Below are 19,559 nucleotides of genomic sequence, written 5' to 3'. Positions count from 1 at the left end.
GACAGCCCTTGACCTGTGTACGGGGGAGACAGCATCGTGTGGCGTGTGAGCCGGCTGGGCTGGGGTGGGATGAGATGAGAAGGAGCTCGCTTCCCACGGGGCAGCAGGATTGCCCTGCAGCCCTCCCTGCCCCTGCCTCTTTGCTGCCCTGGGCGAGGTGGGGTTGGCGCTGGGGAGCCCTGGCCACTCTCTCTGGCCCCTTGCCTCCTTGTTCTCAGGCGCAGGACCGAGGAGCGGGGGCTCCCCCCAGAGCCTGCCCCTGCGGGCTGCCCCGGGCAGGGCTGCGGCGGCGCCGGGCCGGGTCGAGGGGCTGCCCGGGCCGGGGTCCTGGCGTGCGCGGGGGGGCGCGGGGCGGCGGGAGGCGGGGAGCGCAAACAGGGGCGCGGGGGGCCCGCAGCCGGTCGGGGGGTGCGAGGTGCCGGGGCGCGGAGGGGCCGGGGGTGCCGGCTGCGAGGGCACGGGGGTGCCGAGGGGCGGCGGGTGCGGAGTCGCGGGGTGCAGGATGCGGGCACGCCGGGCTGCGGGGTGCCGGGGTGCGGGGTGCCGGTGCCCCGGCTGGTCCCACCCCTGCGCGGCGCTCCCCGCCCCGCGGCCCCGCTCCCCCGCCCTCCCTGACGTGTGGCGCTGGCAGCCCGGCCGGTTCCGCATTCCCGACCCCTCCCCGCAGCCCAGGGGCCGCTATATAACCGGGGCTGATGCAACCCACCCGCCGCCCGCCACAGCCTGCGGGAGGCGCGCACCGGGGCGGCGGCGGGGGGCGGCGGCGAGCCAGGGCGCCCCGGCGGCGGCCGGCACCGGTATCGGCACCCGGCGGGGCCCGGGGGTCGGGGCAGCGCCGCGCAGCCGGGCGGCGGAGGCGGCGGGGCTGAGCCTGCAGCCCGCGCCCGGCCCCTGCGGCCGGGCCCCGCGGGCACCCCGGCAGCCCGGTCCCCCTGCACGGTGGGTGCGGGCGCGGGCGGGGGGCAGCGCCGGGCGGGCCGGCATTGCGGCGGGGAGCGGCGGCGGCGGGGGGCTGGGGCGGGGGGCGGCCGGAGGAGCATCCCGGCACCCCGCGGCGGCGGGCGGGGAGGGGGCCCGGGTGCCAGCGGCCGGGCGCACCGCAGCGGGGTGGGGAGACCCTCGGGCGGGGGGGGGCGGGCAGAGCCGCCCCGGCGGCTCGGAGCGGGGCTGCCACCCCCGCCGCCGGCGAGGCGCGGGGGCCAGGGCCGCCTGCGGGGGTGCCCGCGGCGGGGTGCTGCCCCCGCGCTGATCCGATCCGCCGCGGGGCCGGCGGGGAGCGGCCGCTCCCCGCTTGCGGTGCCCTCGGCCCGCCGCTTCACCTGCCGGCCGGGCGCGCAGGTGAGGGGTCCCGACTGCCTCCGGCCGCCGTGTTTGTGCCGCGGGGAGCCGGGCTGGCGGTGCGGGGAGCCGGCCTGGCGGTGCGGGGAGCCGGGCCTCCGGTCCGCGGGGCCCTGGGAGGGAAAGGGGCCCTGGAGGTTCCCCCCACCGCTCGGTCCCAAGTCCGCTGTGGCAGTCAGGCATGGAGTTGAATGGAAGTTGCATTCTTTTGCACGGTCTGCTCCAGGAGGCACTTTTCTTTTTCCATGGGAGGGAAATAGGTTTGAGAGCAAATTGGGGGAAAGGGAGAAATACCAAGAGAGCAAGAGCCACGTTATGTTTCCATTTTCCTTTAATGAAGGCCCTGTGGAGGTGTATTTGAAAACACAGGGTCTCCTATGCCTTCAAGGAGGGTGAGAACACTGTGCTGGCTGGTTCCAGGGCCATATGCAGCGTATGGTGGCCAATGAAACAGGGCCTGGCTCGTTCTCTTGCTTGTCTTGGCAGCCTGCTCCATGGCTTGTATTACCAGCCCTGGAACACAACCACTGCCAAACTGTGTGTGTGTGCGTGTGTGTTTGGACTCCGAGAGCTCAGCAGAAACAAATGCTTCTGCAGCTCAGACCAGGATTTCTTAGCGAGTTTTGAGAAAACTTGCATGAAAAACTCTATCTGGAGGCTGTTGCCAGAGCCTGCACTGGGAATTTGCTGGTGAGCGCTTGCGTGGGGACATCTGGGAATGCCAGTCATTGGAGTTCAGATTCTTAGTGTGACTCCTAGTGATTTAAAAAAGCAAAAACCTGCCCATCTGGGGGATGAGTGGGTGGGTGCAGGAGCTGCCGTCCAAACCGTCCCTGTGTCAAGCAGCGATTGGTTGTCCCAGGTTCCTGGGGTCTGGGGGATTAACAAGATCTGCTGAGAGTTAACGTGCAGGTTGCTGCCTCTGTCTCCTCGCTGAGACGCCAATGGATGCTTCTCCCTCCTCTTTGCGGCTGAGCATTGAGCGTTTCCCTCCTTACAGGATGCGAAGGTCTCTGTGCTGCGGTCCTTGCCAGGGAAGGGTAGATACTCCCTCACACCTCTTGCCTCCTCCTGCCCTCTCCATCTGAGCAATGTGTCCAGCTAGGCTGCTCAAGCGCAGGCAGCGCTGAGCATCTGCTCTGTGGTCTCCTTCCCCGTGCTAGTGTTTGCTACTTCAGCTGCATTGCCTGGGCCAGGTACTTGGCACCACTCAGTGTCTTGAGTGTGAAGCTGTTGAGAGGCTCTTTTCACTGCAGTAGGCTGTTCCCGGTGGGCCTGGCCCCAAGAGCAAGGGAGGCAGAGCCATGGTGTGTGGCATGGACCCCTTGCCAGCCTGCATGTGTCCTGCAGTGCCAGTGCAGCAAGGAGGGGGCATGGCAAACCTGGTGCCATCTGCCTTTAGCTGCTTGCATGGATTTCTCAGTTGCTTGGACTGTCCAGAGTATCAATCCAAACATGCAGGCTATTTTAACATGCAGCCAGGGAGCTGAAGGTCCATATGGGCCTCTCAGCTGAGCAGGGCTGTTGCAAACTAGCCAGAGCTGGTCTTTATATGGATTAGAGGTCTTTGTGGATGACCCTGGCATTCAGGGCATAATTTTGAGGAGTTTGTAGGGGGGGCCTCTCAACTCTGAGGCCATCCTTGGCTCCTGAGGGCAGAGCTCTGTGCCGGAGGAGGGTTGTCTTCTTGAAGAAGATTCCAGCCCTGACCACATGTGGTCATGGAAGGTCCTGGGGGATTTCAACAAGTCAGTCCTTAACCTCAGTGTCTGAGCTGCAGCCTGGCTAAGACCAGGATATTCCTTCCTCCCCAAATCCCTTTGAACTGCTTTAGGCAGAAATAGGATAGCTTTTACCTTCCTGCTCTGGACTGCCGTCCAGTGGGTGATACAGCATTATTCAATGTCTGCCACAAATAATTAATTGCCATTTCTAATAATAATAATAATACTGTGGTAATGAATTGCATTTTTTTGCAGTTGTTGCAATTAATTATGGCAATAGAGGAGCCTTGCTATGCTAGGTGCTGTACAAAACCCTGCTGTCACAGGTTGCTTACAAGTCAATCACTGCATTGCAGTGGTGGGGGCAGTGTAATGCTAAACTAGAGCTTTTTACTACCCTGTGAAGGTATGAAGGAAAACGCTCAGGGAACAAGAAGCACTGTGAGCTGACTGCTTTGCTAATGGCAAAGAGGGGTTTATTTCTAAATCTGAGGACTGGAGGACCATTTCCCCCCTCCTCATAACCAGGATAAGGAGTCAAAGCATTGGACAGGCTGGTGTGGGGGCCTGATGGGGGGGACTCAGCTGGGTGGGGGCTACAAAACTGCACTTCGGCTAAGGAGAGGCTGTCTGCTTCAGGCTGCCTGTGAGTGCAGTGTAGGAGCTGCATGTCTCCCTGATGGAGAAGAGGAGGGAGGCAGCAAGGCTCTCTGCATTCCTGTTTTCGGGAAAACTTTTCGCCACCTTCTGTCTGTGAATGACTCGGATGTTCCTCCTGCCATCTGTGTGAAACTAGACGTACAGGGCTGAGCCAGACCCACTCAAGAAATGGGTTTAGACTTCCATCTCCTGAGGAACCTTCCTTCACAGCTCTTTCCTCTCTTTAGCCTCGTGGCCCTGCAGTCCACTTGCTTGAGCTCGGGAGTTTGAGATGGGACATTATTTGTAAGGGTGTTCACAAATCCTGCAGCTGCTCTTCCACCACGTGGGGTTGCCTCTGGGAGGAAGGGAACAGCAAGGGCAGCAGCTGGAGGCCTCTGTGGGAAGGGCACAGATGCTTCTTTGGCCCTGCAAACCCAGGACCTGGTTGCAGGAGCTGTCTCTCCCTCTTGGGATGGAAGTGGAGTGTGGAGGCAGTGAGGTACTAGATGTCTAGCCTACAGAGGTGGCATGCTGCAGCTCAGTGAACCTGGTAGGCCATGCAGTGATCGTGCCTTAAACTGGCCTTTAAATAAAGGGGAATCTCCCTGAATGCTGTGTAACAGTAAGTAATGTTAGGTCCTTGGTAAAGAGGGGGCATGCACAGTTTTATCCCAGTGGGTGTCACTGCAGCTCTTCAGTACACTACAGGTGGGTTCCTCTACGTCAACAGGTTCAGCAGATGAGTGAATGTGCAGTGGCTGTTTTTAAAATCCATGTTTGCCAGCACTACTGCCTGGGTATCGGAAAAGACCAGTTACAACCAAAGGGCTTGACTGCTGCTGCGTTCTGATGGTTGGCAAATAACTTTGATACTGATCAGTGTGGCCTGTGGCACTGCAAGTTACTGCTGTTAACAATACAGACCAGAAGAAGCTAGACAGGAGATGGTGTGACCTGCTGTAAGGTACTGCTTGCAGCTAGATGCATCACATGCATCTGGAGCAGATAACAGTTGCCTGGGAATGGGAAAGTAGCACATTTTGGTCAACAGAAGAAAACTGTAATCGCATGGCTAGGTACTCGTGGCACTGGGAATATGGGGTAGTGGGTTTCGGCCTCCAGCTTCATCATGCTTAACTTGGTACTCATTGGGGGCTGAACGTTGAAGTGGAAGAAGGTCTGTAGGCTCCAGTGACCCTCAGCAGCCTGTGGTCTCCCCAGCTGGGAGAGTCCAGATATAAAACAGCAAGTGGGTGTGTGCTTCAGAGAGTGAATGATAGCCAACTGCTCTGTCTTTGTTTAGGAAGTTACATTCTAGGGGCACAAGAAGTTGGGCATGTCAGGAAAGGGCTTTCGTATAAATCATCCTTCTGCCAACAGAAGGAACCAGAAAGATGCAATGTAGGACATACAGACTGAGCAAACTTGATAGCCAGGAGCTAAAAAAAGGAGGGGAAAAAAAATAATAATAAAGCCATAGTAAAATCTAAGGAACCAGAAGCTGCTTCTCATGGATGGTAATGCTACTTCTGATCTCCAAAGCAGAGCTATTGCCTGTTGGCCAGGAGCAGATGAAAGGCTGATTGCTGTGACTTAGGCACTCCAAGACAGTATATACAAATGGCAATAGTATGTTAAGTGCTAACACGCTGATGAAGAGATCAAAGATCGCTTGTATGGTGGCTTGCAGACTTTGGCAGTGCTCCGATGCATGGCAGTTGACAAGTAGTGGCAGGCACCCAGGTCGAGCCTGGAGTGAGAGAACAACAGGCAAGCACAGCCTTGGTTCTGCAGGTGGCATGGAGAAGGGCTGGTAGGACAGACTTTGCCTTAACATGGGCAAAAGAGAAACATGCTGGTATTTACAGAGTGTCAGAATCTGCTGGCTGGCAATATTAGGTGCTAGACTGGCTCTCTGAGCATCAGAAGGGTACTTGGATCAACCACTGCAGATGTCAGAGCTTGTAAAATAGCTTATGTTGGAAGTAACTGTGATTTATAGACAGCAAAATTGAAAATAAGGTTGCAAACAGCCCTCACTCTTGCCAAGGAAGCTGACAGCAGAGATAAGACAGTAATGGCAATTTAAATTGAAGTGTGACTGTCAAAGCCTGCTTTGGGATGTTGTGGTCCTCTCTGCACGATGATGCACATACAGCAGCAACTGCATTGGGTTTATAAAGAAGCAAACGGCACCTCTGGATAAGTGAGGATGCATAGGATGGTCCTGGGGGAACAGTGGATACAAACTAAGACAGTTTCTGCACGGGGAAATGAATGTATGATTTCAATACAGGTAGGCATTCCTGTGCCAGTTTTAGTCTGTGGGTAAGAATAGCACTGAAGAGGTGGCAGGAGGGGTGTCAATACGGGCTAGCAACCGGCGTACAAGCCCCCAGGGACGCTGAGTTACATGGATTATGCCTGCGCACGTTAGATTTATGACGTAATTGCTGTGCAAGCATAATCTCCTTCAAAAAAAACCAAACAAACCAAAAAGAGTCCCCAGAAAAAGCAGCAGCAAAATGAGTATGGGAAGGAAAAAAAAAAAAAACCCAACCAAAACCCAAGCAAATGAAGATTAGAACTGCCGGAGAAAGAATAGGAGGGTATGCAGGGACAGTGTCACTGAGGAGACTGAGCAACTGTATGGGACAGTGACAGCTTGGTAAAGCTTCTTCCTGCTAGGTTGTGGGCTCCAGAGGATAACAGATCCCGGCAACAGGAGAAAAACTGAGTAATGGGCACTGCCTTTAAGAAATATTAAATCAACCAGTGTCACAGACTGTTGACCATAAGGACATAATTGGGGGACAAAGCACAGAAACACTTGTCACTGATGGGAAAGACGCAGCAACACCATGGTGAGCAAAGGAAACTGTAGCGTTGTCAGCTTTTTGGGGATGAGACTGCTGATAAAATAACTGCGCTTGACCTGAGGTTGACTGAGACCACAACAAGAACAGTGCCAAAGCAAGGATGCAAAAGTGACTGCAATAATTAGGAGGGTTTACAGACATTTCGGCAAGAGGTCAAGTCTTGTGTTACACCATTTTAACCAGAACAAGGGGAGTGTAGAGGCAAAGCTAAGGAAATACAAACTGAATTTTGACCCGTGAAATCATGTGTTGACCAGATTTTTGCTGTAAGGATAGTTACTGAAGAGAGCGTTGAACGACACAAGCTGCTCATCACTGAACTGAAGTTTTAAGAAAGCCTTCTCTGTCTCCTAATTCACTCTGGAGAATCTTGATGTCGTGGCATGAAATGATGAATAGCATCAGTGCAGAAGGCACAGCTACGGCAAAGGTAAACTCGAGCAGCTGGTGTCATGCAGATCCCAGTGTCAGATGTAAGACTGCACACTCTCTTTCCCCGCACTGCTTTGCTTTGCTGTTGGCTTCATTATGTGAAAAAGCATAGCTGATACAATGCAGGAATTGTGTGGTTCAGCAGCAGGACACCAGAAAGCTAGGTTTTACTGAAGACATGTTTCTCAGCTTGTGTAAGGAGACACTGAAAGACTGCCTGGCATTGAGGAAAAAAGACTCTGTTAATAATCAGTTTATGAAAAGAAAAAATTTAATAAGAATCTCGGCTAAAGCACTGTGTTAGAAAGTGAAGGAATACAGAGGTGAGTTGGTTCATGTGCCTTAGAAATAACAAACACTGCGAGGGAATATCCAGAAAGGAATTAGGAACTGGCAAGGCACCAGCTGTATTCACCCCATCCCGCAAGACATGGCTATTGAAAAACTGCAACTTAAAGGTCAAACTCAGATCTTGAACTTCAAAGTTATTTCTGCTCTACCATGCAGATGTGGTAAATATGCTGGAGCTATAGGCAGGCATGTCAGTGTCTTCCAGGGTAACGGCCTTGGGAAGAAGACCAAAGTATTACATAGAATTACATGCCTTTGCTTTTTTGACACAATCGAAGTACAACTTCTTACCTCTAGTGTTAACCAGAAGAGAAGGTGAAAGTATCTGGGATTTGGGAGGAAAGGAAAGCCTCTCTTACAGGAGGAAGGGGCAAAAGGAGTGGAACAAGAGAGTCCCTCTGATCAGCAGGGAGCAACAGTGCCTGGGGCTGAGGGGCATGGAGGGCTGGGCGGGATGATCTGTCACTGCAGCCCTGCTCTGCAGAGAGGGACAGCGTCTCTCCTCATTCCCTTCTTATTTCCATGGTTATAGCCGTGCTGGAAATGATTTTACGTTCCTTTCCAAGGTCTAACTCAGCTTGACTCTTGGCAGTTCTCAATGTGCTCCTGAGCTTCCTGACCCCTGAGCAAGATCTCGCTTGTAGAAGTCACTTTGCTCCTTCCCACCTAGTTCTCAACTCATCTTAATGTGCGGGTTCATATTCTTCCAGGTGGCTCCTGGTGCTTTGCTTTGAACAGCTTTAGATTTAGTTTATGCTGATGCAGGTGTGATGTGGGCTTTGGCAGTGCAGTCCCTGGATCCAGGATAAGTTTTTAGAGCATGTTAGGTATTGGGCCAGCTCCTTCACTCCAACCTGTGCCTGATGTCACACTGGTATGGAGGCTATTTCACGGCACGTTAAGCTACCAGATCAAAGAGGTAGAGTGAAAAGGCGGGCCAGAGAAAACACAGTGTTTTCTCAAATCTTTAGCCAGTTGTCCTCAGGGACTTACCCCAGGCTCAGGAGTGCAGGGGAGTGCTCAGAAGCCATGTAGTCCCACAGTCTGGAGAACAGATTTCTCCTCCCTCCTTATTTCATAAATTGCAGTGACCCTGAATTCGGTCTAGCTGAGGACCTGGACTGTCCAGCCCAGTGCCTGGGTGCTGTCAGCTGCATGTTGTGATGGAAGACAACAAATTAAAACCAGGTCTCCCAAGTCTGGAATGGATTTAGGCATCCAGTGCTGGGCTCAAGTCAGTTCCCAGCCTGAAGCCTGTGAAAGTGGGTCAGGACTCCAAATCAGTGTGTGCCATAGCAGCTCACACGTGGTATTTGCAGGAGGGAGACTTCAAGAGGGTGTTCGTATACTTTAATTACTGATATTTTTTTAATTTTTATTTCTACTGAAGCCCAAACTGTTCAGGCTGGGGATGGACATCTATGGGATTGCTGGTGAGGGGGTGTGCAGCAGCTGGTGCAGGGTGCGCTGCTTCTTCCCCAGTGCCACAGTATGTTGTCTTAGTGGCAGCGGCTGGGAAATGGCTAGCTCTGCAGTGCATGCAGCTATCCCAAAATGGCAGACTGAATTTCACTCCATGTGGCTGAGTCCTGTGGCAGTGTGTCCTGGGAAGAGCCTCTGGAGTCACCTCCTCTTTGCCATGCCACCTCACTGACCTGGCGCTTTCCTGCTGGAGAGGGGCAGTCTCTGAGGAAGATGGGAGGGATTTAGGCACAGTCCCCAAATACCTTTTTGCATTTTTCTGTCTGGAGTGCAGCCTAGGGTAGGATGGTGCCTGGTTTCTGGAGGAGGGAAGCATCTTAGCCGTGTGTGGGCCTGAAAGGAAGGGGAGGGATGTAGCATGCAGCTTCAGAGCCCTGCTGTGAGCGGGCATCTCCTGACACCTTACAAGGCAACCCCTGCAGATGTGGAATTACAGCTGTCTGGTTTAGAGATAGCTATGGAAGAATGAATACTTTGGATCCATTTAGGTCCTTGCAATCTCAATGAGTTGATGTGTAGTTTTTTCTGAGGTCAAGTATCATTACTGAGTATTTTCTTCCTATTCTGTCACCAAATGGGCAGGAGTCCATTTCGTCAGGTAGTTTCACTTTGCTTCAGAAGTGGCTCATCTCTCCTATCTTTCCCATCTTCTCCTTTTCAGGCTTTAATGTCCTTGTGCAGATCACCTCCCCGAGGCCCAGGTTCTTGCCCCTGCATACCAGCAGTGCTGAACACTGGCCTGCTCGCCCCTTTCTGGTCTCTCCTTCTGAAGGATGACTGGAGCAGAGAGCTTGATTCCTGCTCGCCACCTCTTTACAGTCACGGTCTTGCTGCGTTTGCTTTCCATGCTCTTTCTCAAGTCCCCTTGGTTGCCGCTGCTGTCTGCTGAGCGAACTCTGCCAGGGGACATCTCATGCTGACACCTGGACCTCTTTGGTGGCAGATTAGAGCATATGACAGCTCACAGCATATTGCAGCTTGTAGGCACCCTCTGATGCAAATCCCCTTGTCCGTCATGCCAGTATAGCTTGCACAGCACCTGTGCTGGGAGCTGTGGAGCTTGCATTAGCCTCTCTATCCTTGACTAACCTGTATGATTGGCTTTCCTTCCCTTCTGCTGCTCATCTCTTGCTCCTTCATGTTAAGAAATATACCAGATAATCTCCTGGGTAAAGAGATGTGCCAGCACCAAGAAATCCTTAACTTCTCTGCTTGTCATGATTAATCCTGTTCAACCTGCTCCCACTGACCCTGTTTAAGTAGGGGGGTTGGACCAGGTGATCTCCAGAGGTCCCTCCTCACCTCAATTGTTCTGTGACTCCATGATCCAACAGTCCTATCTCACATGCAGCTTTACTCAAGTTTTCAGCCTGGTACTGACATAGATTTGTCACCCCAGGATGGCAAGAGCTGAGCAACTGTGGCAGCTGGCTTGAGAAAGTGTGTGTGCCTCTAGCTGTACTGCCTGGACCAAAAGTCTGCATTGCCTGTTACCTGGTCTCTCAGCAGCTGAGAGTGGATTCTTTGGAAAGAGCAGGGCAAGTGCATGTTATCTCTCGCTTAATGCACCTCCTTGCTTTGGCCGTCGGTGCTGTCAGAGCTTCCAGGAGTTTGTGCAGACTGATGTGACTGATGGTCCCCTCTTCCATGAGTTGCCCAACTGCTTGTTGAACCCTGCCTTGTGACTGGCTCTAGTGGTTGTGGGAAGCTGCTCAGTGAGGGTCCACTCCATTAGCCTGTTTCTCTCTCCTGATATCACTGGTCGCTCTCCCTGCTGCGTGGGTGCCTCCTGGCATGGGGGCAGGATGGGGTCGATGCCTGGAGGCTCCTGGAGTGTGCTGGGACCGGTCTGGCTGGGCAGAGCAAGGAGAGCAGTGCATGAGCACTGGGACATGTGGTTGAGTTGAGAGGGGGGCAAAAATGGTTGCTATGTAGACAGAAGTTGACTCTGCATGTTGTAACTGGGTCACTTGTGAGTGTCCCAGGCCAGTTACACAAGCAGGGATGTACTTGTGCTGCAGCCAACAACCACCTGCTCTCTTTGCTTTTTGGCTGATATAACAGCTCCAGCTCTGTGGGCTTCCTATTTTAGGTATAATATTATTTCTTAGCTGCTTGTTCTTCACGTTTCCTGGTAACTCCTTTTCTTCTGCCTATAAGTGACTTGCCAAAGCTTGTCCTGATACTATTCTCACTTGTGCTGCAATTTTTTTTCTTTCCTGATAGAAGAAGCCTTTTGCACCTTGCTCCATTTCCCCTCCTCTCCAGCCTTCGCTTCCTCATGTCTGTGCTGGGAGATGTTTGTTCAGTGGCAGGTTTTTCTCTCGTGGTTTTATCCCTAGTCCCTGTGTGCCGTGTCCCAGCCCTGACCAGTGGGCTGAGCCTGCCCAGAAGAAATCCAGCCTAAGGCATATTGTGGTCCTCTTTGTGCTGTTTTCTTCTTGTCCTAATAACCTACACCTTAATCAAAACTCAGTTAAGAGCAAACCTTGATCTTCTGCACTCCAGAGAAAGGTGTGCCAAAACCAGTAGTCCATGGGACCGCATCACTGTCATTGCAGTCAGCTCCTCTTCTTCTGGTGCTTTACTTCTTGGGTCTCTTCCCTTCCTGACCTACGCAGCAGTAGTGCATCCTTCCCAGCAGGATTCATATGTTTTGGTTTCTATCACCCAGGTTTTGCTTAGTCCATGCCTTTGCCATCCCTGGGCAAGAGCAGCTGCTTTCCCTGGTTTGCACCCTGTTAACTGATGGGACTGTAGAATAAATTTGGCTTGTGCCGTGTTGTGAGGCCTTGTAGCTGGGTTGTAATGGGCTGTGTCTCACTTTCCCTCCAGCCTACGAAGCTGTTTCCCCTGCTATGATGCCAGGGCAGATCCCTGACCCGTCCCTGACGGCCGGCGCGCTGCCTGGGCTCGGCCCCTTGACGGGACTGCCTGGCACAGCCCTGACCGCTGAGGAGCTGAAGTACGCTGACATCCGCAACATTGGGGCCATGATCTCACCGCTCCAGTTCCTGGAGGTGAAGCTTGGGAAGAGACCCCAGCCTGTGAAAAGTGAGGTGAGTCTTGGGGGGCTGCTGGCTGCAGATGGCCCTGCAGGGCCGTTGCCTGCACCTGCCTGGGTTTCTCTCCTGCCTGTGCCTGCGTTTCCTGCCAGGGTGGCCAGCAATGTGTTTTATAAGCATGTCACGCTGCCTCGTTGGTGATGTGCACGTGTGTTGGCAGCTGCTCCACTGGCTGCCTTTTCCCTGTGCCTGAAATTCTGTCCCTGAGGCATGGGCTGGGAGTGGTGGCCTTGGTGTCCCAGACCTGACTGGTCCCACGCAGCCATTGGCAGCCGGCTGAACTCAAACCCTGCCTGCAGAGTGGGGTCTGGTGCCGCCAACGTGTCCCTAGGTTGGGGCACACACCCAGAGGAGAAGCTGCGCAGCCTGTCAGAGGGCTTGTGCGATGCTTTCATCCCATCTCTGGTGCCAACGAGCCGTTGGTGCTGCTGGCGTTGGCATTGCCTTTCCCACAGGGACGAGGTGCGTGGGTGAGCAGTGCTGAGCGGCAGCGGTGACTCAGCCTGTGCTGCAGGCGCTGCTGGCTGGGGCTGCTCCTGCTCGGGGGGGGCTGGCTTTACCTCAGGGCTCCTGGGACAGGGAAGGTGGGTGGCTTCTGCTTGGTACCGCAGTCTGGCACGTCAGAACCAGGCTGCAGAGACTTGGGAGACACTTGCACAGTGTTTCCCTTGTATGGTTGTCTCTTGTGTGTTGGTTGTCCAGTCTTTGACTCCTTGACCCTTGCTGTACTGGTGATGAGTGTTTGCACCTCCCGCTGCCTGCAGACAGAGCTGGGAACCCATCAGTTCGGAGGCCCATGTTGGTGAGGGTGGTGGCTGCTGTCAGAAGGTCTGATAAACAACCCTTCTGAACAGTGCATTTGCTCCTGCATGAGGATACCTCAGATGATGCTGTGTGAGGATGGGGTGATGTGCATTCTCTGGAGACATCAGCAAGGAGGTGTTAGACAATGTGAAAAGCTGCCCGTGATGACCTATGAGCTGAAGGGGGTAAAACATCAGTCCCAGGGGCAGCCCGCTCTCCAAATGGTGCTGACACTTGGTTTGGCCCAACTCTTATGGCAAAAGCTCAGCAGCACCCAGGCCCACCTGTGGGGAGGGTGCCTCTTCCTTCCCCCCCCAGCCCCTTGCGGTGGACTCCTGTGGTGAGAACTGGTGTGATGGAGTCTGATCACCTTGCACAGGAGCTCTGTGCCCACGGGGGTGTCCAGTCAGCTCATGCAGCATCCCATGGAGCTCACCTGGGGAAGGACTGGGCAGCTCTGCAATGGCAGGAGCTGAGGCTGGGATGCTGTGGGAGGCCATCAGAAGGGCCTGGGGGATGCTAATGGCTTTGGTCCCTCCATGGGCAAAGCAGTCATGGGTTGGCAGCTGAAGCCAAATGCTGTCCCAGGCTCTTGGCCTGGGTGTCATGCAGCAAACAGGGTGCAAGGCCTACCTTGCTTCATGGGTTGGGGAAGAAAGAGGGAGTCTGTAGCTGTGCTGTCTTTCCTGGGCACAGCTTTTTTCCTGTGGCATCTTGGGCATCTCTAAGCTGGCCCTGCAACAGCCACTTTTGCTCGGTGGGCATGGGGATGTGGTCTCACTGGCCTCTGCGTAACAGGGACCGGGCAGCTCTGCCACACAGCAGGTACTGGAAATGTCAAGTCTCTTCCGAGCCAGTTGTTGAGACACCATGTGGAGGAAAGATAAGGGGAAGTCCACTGGCAGCCCCTGCACGGCTGCCTTCCCTGCAGCCGGTTCCTCCCCTGCGAGGCCTATGAAGCTGAGGAGTTGAGGACAGCAAATGGAGCTGCCCCTGGCACAGGCTTCACAGCTGGGGGAGCTGAAGCAGTAGCTGCTTATCGCATGACTAGCCAAGAAGCTGCCCACGCATAATTTTGCAATGCAGCCTGCAGCTGCTTTCCTCTTGGAGGGAGCCGGAGCCCAGGGACGCAGGGTACTGGCATGCCATGCTCTGTGTGGCGCCTGGGAGGGCAGGCTGCTCCCCGCGAGCTGGGGCACAGGCAGCTTTCTCTGCTGTGCCGGGAGGACCAGCATCTCCCAGCACTGGGGTCTTTGTCCCCGGGAGTGCGCACAAAACCCACCCAGTGGGTGCTGGGCGCTGGCTTCCCTGCAGGGTGCTGGACAGCCCCGCTGGGCAGGCTGCCCTCTTCTTGGGGCAGCTGGAGCCAGGTGCTGCCTGGCTCCTCTGCCATCGAAACCTGCCTGGGGTGCTCCCTCTGGGACAGGGCCCTGCTCCTGGGCTGATCACCTCGGTCCCTGATGCTGCTGACTGAAGCGATTCAGGAGGCAACCCCAGACCTTCTACCCACAGGGCTCCCCTGGTGATCGTCTACTGAAACATGCTATGGGGTGATACACCATCACTGTCCCTTGTGCCTCTGAGTCCTAACCCCCAGCACTAGGGCCATGTCACCTTTTTGAACTGAAATTAAGCAGAAGCGGAGAAGGGGAAACCTGCTTTCTTGAAGTTACAGAAGCTGTGGTGAAAAAGCAGAGTCAAGAGTTCAAGCTGCCGCTGTCTGTGCTGAGCCCTACTCCTTGAGCATCTGTACCCCACCTAAAGGACATGGCCCTTTGCTGGGCCCTCTCTGGGGTGGAGGGGAAGCTGAAGGGGACAGGGACAGGTCACTTATTCTTTGATTCTCGCTGAATGGAGCAACAGGGCATGGAAATGTGTCGGGCGGTTCCCAGGGATACTGTGAGGCTTGTGCGGTCACTGTTTGTTCTTCCAGTTCCTGTTACAACCCAAGATGTACTTTGCAGGAATGTTTGGGGTGTGTTTCTTGAGCTTTGGAGCTGTAAGCACATCCCCTCTCTGCACCCTCCTAATAATCCTTGAACTAAAAGGCCAAGAAGCTACCTAAGGGGTAGATGAGTGGTTGGTAAATGCGTGGAGGGAAGTGGTGGCTACCCTGATGTCCACCTCATCTTAAACTCTGCGTGGAAATTTTGTAAGAGCTGCTTGTGCCTTTGCTGTGAGGTATCCTGGTCCTGCCAGGAGGAAAAGGCAGCAGAACGTGGAGTTAGAGCCTTCCTGGTCACTTCTGCTAACGCTTGCCATGTCTGAGTTACATGGGTGTAGTGAGAGCTGGCCATTTCTAACTGGACTTGGGGACATCAGTGCAGTTCCCATCCTGGCTCTGCCAAGTGTGGTGCGTGATGCCCCATGGCACTGCCTTGGCAAAGGAATAGTGGTGGCTGGGCACTATGGAAGTCTGTGCATAGCTTGTGCTGACTTTGCTTAATATTTTAGCCCCAGCTAAAATAGCAACTTCGGTATAACGCTTGGGAAGTAAGCTAGACAAGATGCAAAAGCTATTAGTGCTATAAAACTTGGACATTGTCTTCTAAAGCATGCTACATGCTGCATATGGGACATGCAGATTACTTAAGGTACCCCTTCACCTTAACTCTGCCGAGTCAATGTTTCATCCTGTCCTTGCACATCACACTGAGATGCTTTGATTAGTGGGCTTTGGACTCGGTGAATGTTAGCAGCGTGCACAGTTGGCTGTGGACGATGGCACCTGCGGCTTTAATTTCCTACAGTCACCACTGGTATACCTATGTGTGCGGTAATCTGGTGGTCCCCCACTCTCGCCACCACTTCGTTGCCTTGGCATTGGGAATCTCTGACTTTCCTTTTGAGGTGAGTAAGCCTGGGCGCTAGAGCAACAAGGCTGTTCAGATGGTGTGTGCTGCGAGAGGCTCATCTGGGAGATGTGTCCCTCGACCACACTGACTTGGGGAGGTAGGAAGGGAAGCGTGTGGCTGCCTTCTCAGACTGGAGCTGCCCTTAGAGCAGGTGCAAACAGGCAGTGGAAGTGCTCATAAAGCAAATGTTGCTGCCACTGCATTTGAAAAGATGTGTGCTGTCAGGTATCAGTTGATAGGAACGGGGCAGTTCAGTCTGACATCTCAAATTCTGGAGTCCCAGGCCAAATGTGGGTGAAGGCATGGGGGACCTTTTCTTCCCTAGCCATGCTACAAAGTGCAGCCCAGATGCTGACTTTGCAGGGCTTTCCAGCACTCAGATTTTTCTTGAAGCAGCTGGTTTTGGTTCTCAGATGTAAGCATGCCATAGGCCATTTACACAGGCTTTGTAGTAAATATCCCTAAATACTTTGATTATGGGTTTCTAACCCATAGGGCTTATTGGCCTGGCCTGTGTGGTTTGAGTCAGACAGCACAGAGCAACTGAGTCATGGCGAGCGGTGCAGGCACTGCCATGTCCCGCTTCTTTACAGGGGATGCGGGACCTGTCCTCACCTTCCGTGGTGGCCCTGTGACTCAGGCAGTGCTGAAGCTGCAGCAGACAGTCCCGTGTATTGGAAGGGGGGGAACAGCCAGGCCCAGCTGGGGGATCTTTTGGATTTCTCTGCCTCTCGCCCTTGGCTACTTGTGTGATGCTTTGAATGACTGTGCTCACAGAGCTGTGCCTGTAGATGTCTGTGTGACAAACTGTGCCTGTCTTTGTGGGATGGGGCGCTATTCCCCTTGTCTCTGCCCTCTCTCAGGGAGGGAGCAGCCCTGTCCCCTGCCAGCCAGGTCCCCAGCTGTGGATACCACACTGGTCTCCCTCCCCGTGTTGCCACAGAGTGGAGTTAGAGGCCATGGCAGCAGCATGCCTGGTTCCTGGTGAGGACTAGACCATGTTGCTGGTGGCCACTGGCATGCGTGGCTGCCACCCCTCTCCTTGCCCTGCCACGGATGGGGCTGCCACATGCTCATCCCTACCCCTGCCCTACCCCTGCCGGCTCTGACCTGGGCTTCTCTGTCTCGTTGCAGCTGGACGAGGAAGAGGAGAGAAGGAAAAGGCGCCGGGAGAAAAACAAAGTAGCAGCAGCACGATGTCGTAACAAGAAGAAGGAGAGGACGGAGTTCTTGCAGCGGGTGGGTGCCCTGATCCATCCCAGGGTGCAGCGGGGACCTCGGTGTGCCCCAGCTGCGGGCAATACTCCCTCCTGAGCTGCCCCTCTGCCTCCCCTTGCTCCTGTGCCCTTCTCTGGGAAAATACAGACCTGTTGCCCCCCTTTCCACGAGGCTGTGAAGGTGGTGGCTGTATATGTGCCCCAGGCAGAGCTCACGGGCATCCCTGTGCCCGTGGTACCAAGGATAGAGAGGGCTGGAGGTGGGCTTTGGGCGTAGGGGAGAGAGGGCTGATAGTGTCCCTGCCTCCTGGAGCAGGAGCACCTGTGGGAGTGTGGCACAGGACAGGGGCCAACAGCTTGCTGGCCCCTTGCCCAAATTCCTGAAGGTTTTCCTGCTCAGAGGCCAGATGCCCTCTCACTTGTGACCCCAAGGCAGAAAAACTCTCACAGCACCTTGCTGCTTTTCTGCAAGGGGTGGTGGGACATGGGCAACTGACACACTGGGGGACAAGGAGCCATTTCACAAGGGCAGATCCTTGCAGATGAGGGGTGACAATTTACATGCGGGTTTGTTTCCAAACACCCTTCCAGACCATAGAAAGCAGCCAGGCAGGGGTTTTGCTGGGGTGCAGCAGAGACCTGTCCTATGAGGTGGCTGTGTATTTCCTTGCGGTGGCACTAGGTAACACAAGGCAGCGGGGCTGGGGATGAACTGCCTGGAGGGACCTGGTGCCTTGCCAGGTCTTCAGGCTGCTCCTGTGCTGCAGGGGCTGAGGGGCAGCGCTGAGCAGAGATGGCCTGTTGGCCAAATTGTTTGTCCTTGTATCTTGTCCTGTTGGAGTAAAGTCACATGTGGTTGTGTTTCTGTCCTGCTAGGAGTCAGAGCGCCTAGAGCTCATGAATGCTGAGCTGAAGGCCCAGATAGAAGAGCTGAAACAGGAGAGGCAGCAGCTGATCCTGATGCTGAATCGGCACCGTCCCACCTGCATCGTGCGGACAGACAGCATCAAGACGCCCGAGAGCGAAGCCAACCCACTGCTGGAGCAGCTAGAGAAGAAGTGAAGGTGGCACTGGGCCAGGAGGAGGAGACAGTGGTGCAGGGTCTTCCAGGGTCTCTAATGTATGTACTGTATGAAGAACTGTGCACCCAGGCCTGGTGCAGCCAGGACCCAGTGGGCTTCCTTGGGAACTATGGACCAAACAAATATGGGGACAGAGAAGATCAGGAACCTGTCAACCATGTACTCTGAGGCTGAACCCGGGAGCAGGGCTAGCAGCGCCGGTGAGGGCAACCTCCCTGTGATACCTCATCACGGCCCTTCAGCCTGCTCGCGGCCCCGGGGACCCACGATGCCGCAGCACGTCCCACGAGGACCACGCACTCCGTGGGGAGCGGGGGAGGAGCAGCAGCCGTGCGGTGCCCACCAGTGCCCTGCCCAGAGGCTGCTGCCGCTCCTGGCGCATGCTCCAGAGGGAAGCCCGAACCCAAGAACCGCAAACACTTGATGCAGCCCCGTCTGGTGGGCAGGCCTGTCGGGGCTTGGTGGCGCAGGCGCCCCCCACAAGCACACTCTCAGTATAATGTTTACAGCCCAGCTGTCCATGTCCGCCGTGCTTTTGAATGCACATTTTTACACTTTTTTAAAGTATTTTTTACAAAGTTTTTATACAGCGATCTATATGGATTTATATAATCACTAGATGTGATCCCATAGAAATGTATGTTATGATGGTCTGTTTGTTACAAACACATATGCACAGTTATCTCCATTGTGTTACTTGTCCGGTAGCGTCCGGCTCCTTCCCTGGCGTGCTGGGAAGGGGGTCCAAACCACCCACCGCAGTGGTGTCGCTACCCTCTCCATCCATGTATGTCCTTCATAATACTCAGTTCTGTATCTCTCAGTAAATGTTACCTTTACGTACGCTGTCCTCCTGTGCTCTGTCCGGGTCAGGCCACGGTGGGCTCTGGCCAGAACTCGGCACTGTGGCAGCATGTGCCAGGTCTGACCATGCCGGGTGTGTTCCTGGCTGAGTGGGATGGTGCAGCTGATCCCAGAGCTGTTTTTGGTGGTTCTCTGTGTTAGCAGCCATGGGCCAGGGGAATTCACCCTGGGGCAGCTGGAAACCTCACAGGCAGCTGTGACCATTGTCAAGCGAGAAGTAGCTCAGTGCTGCACTGAAGAGGGTGGGCAGGGCATGGCTTGCCAGCTGGAAAGGCAGAGGTGTGGGGCAGGGAGACCATCTCACCTGGTCCTTCTTGTTTCAGGCCTGAATACAGAACCTTGAACTCCTTTCAAGGATGAGAAAGAGATGGGGGAGCTGTCACTCTGTCCCTGTGGTGGTGATCCCTTCATGGAAGGAGGTGGAGAACAGTTCCTTTGGGTCTCTGCTGGGTCCTAGCCTGGCCCCTAACTGATGTGCTGGGAAAGCTCCTAAAGCCTGCCCTGGGCTTCAGCCAGAGCACAGGGGTGCAGAAGTTGAGAAGATAATCAGCCAGGTGTGCTTCAGATGCTAGGACTGAAAGAGTTAGCATCCCCATATGAATAACCAAGCCCTGACACTATTGCTGTGTTCCTGACTCTTGGATATGAAGGCAGAGGGAAGGCGCGTTGGTCTGGACTGGGGCAGACCCCATCTCACACGTGGGCATCACTGAGGGTTGTCTCAGAGAAGCAGTGGTGCACCCAGTCTTCTCCCAGTCAGTGTACTACCCGTTACCAGTGTGGGTGAGGCTACTTCGATGCAAAGTGCAGGTGAAAGAAGCTTT

At 54.6% G+C, this 19,559-nt stretch overlaps 1 protein-coding gene across 2 annotated transcripts; it reads left to right on the top strand.

The window, feature by feature from the left end:
* The first annotated feature begins 856 nt into the window (after positions 1-856).
* JDP2 (Jun dimerization protein 2) lies at positions 857-18,652 on the top strand. Of its 2 annotated transcripts, none has more exons than XM_082316867.1 (4): positions 857-939; positions 11,684-11,907; positions 16,707-16,811; positions 17,666-18,652. In XM_082316867.1, the coding sequence occupies exons 2-4, from the start codon at positions 11,707-11,709 to the stop codon at positions 17,849-17,851; spliced, it is 492 nt and encodes a 163-aa protein (XP_082172993.1). In that variant the 5' UTR covers positions 857-939; positions 11,684-11,706; the 3' UTR covers positions 17,852-18,652. The 2 variants fall into 2 exon arrangements, with proteins under 2 accessions (XP_082172993.1, XP_082172994.1); XM_082316868.1 differs by lacking the exon at positions 857-939 and adding an exon at positions 6,897-7,013.
* The last annotated feature ends 907 nt before the right edge of the window (positions 18,653-19,559 follow it).

This window comes from Platalea leucorodia (assembly GCF_965183815.1).
Source record: "Platalea leucorodia genome assembly, chromosome: 7".
Classification (NCBI taxonomy): Eukaryota; Metazoa; Chordata; class Aves; order Pelecaniformes; family Threskiornithidae; genus Platalea; species Platalea leucorodia.
The sequence above is the reverse complement of the archived record's forward strand: the minus strand, read 5'-3'. Positions and strand labels throughout refer to the sequence as shown.

Coding starts and splice junctions, on each gene's coding strand:
- JDP2 (XM_082316867.1), top strand. CDS start 11,707: ATGATGCCAGGGCAGATCCCTGACCCGTCCCTGACGGCCGGCGCGCTG. Junction 11,908..16,706: donor CCCAGCCTGTGAAAAGTGAG/GTGAGTCTTGGG, acceptor GTCTCGTTGCAG/CTGGACGAGGAAGAGGAGAG. Junction 16,812..17,665: donor GGACGGAGTTCTTGCAGCGG/GTGGGTGCCCTG, acceptor CTGTCCTGCTAG/GAGTCAGAGCGCCTAGAGCT.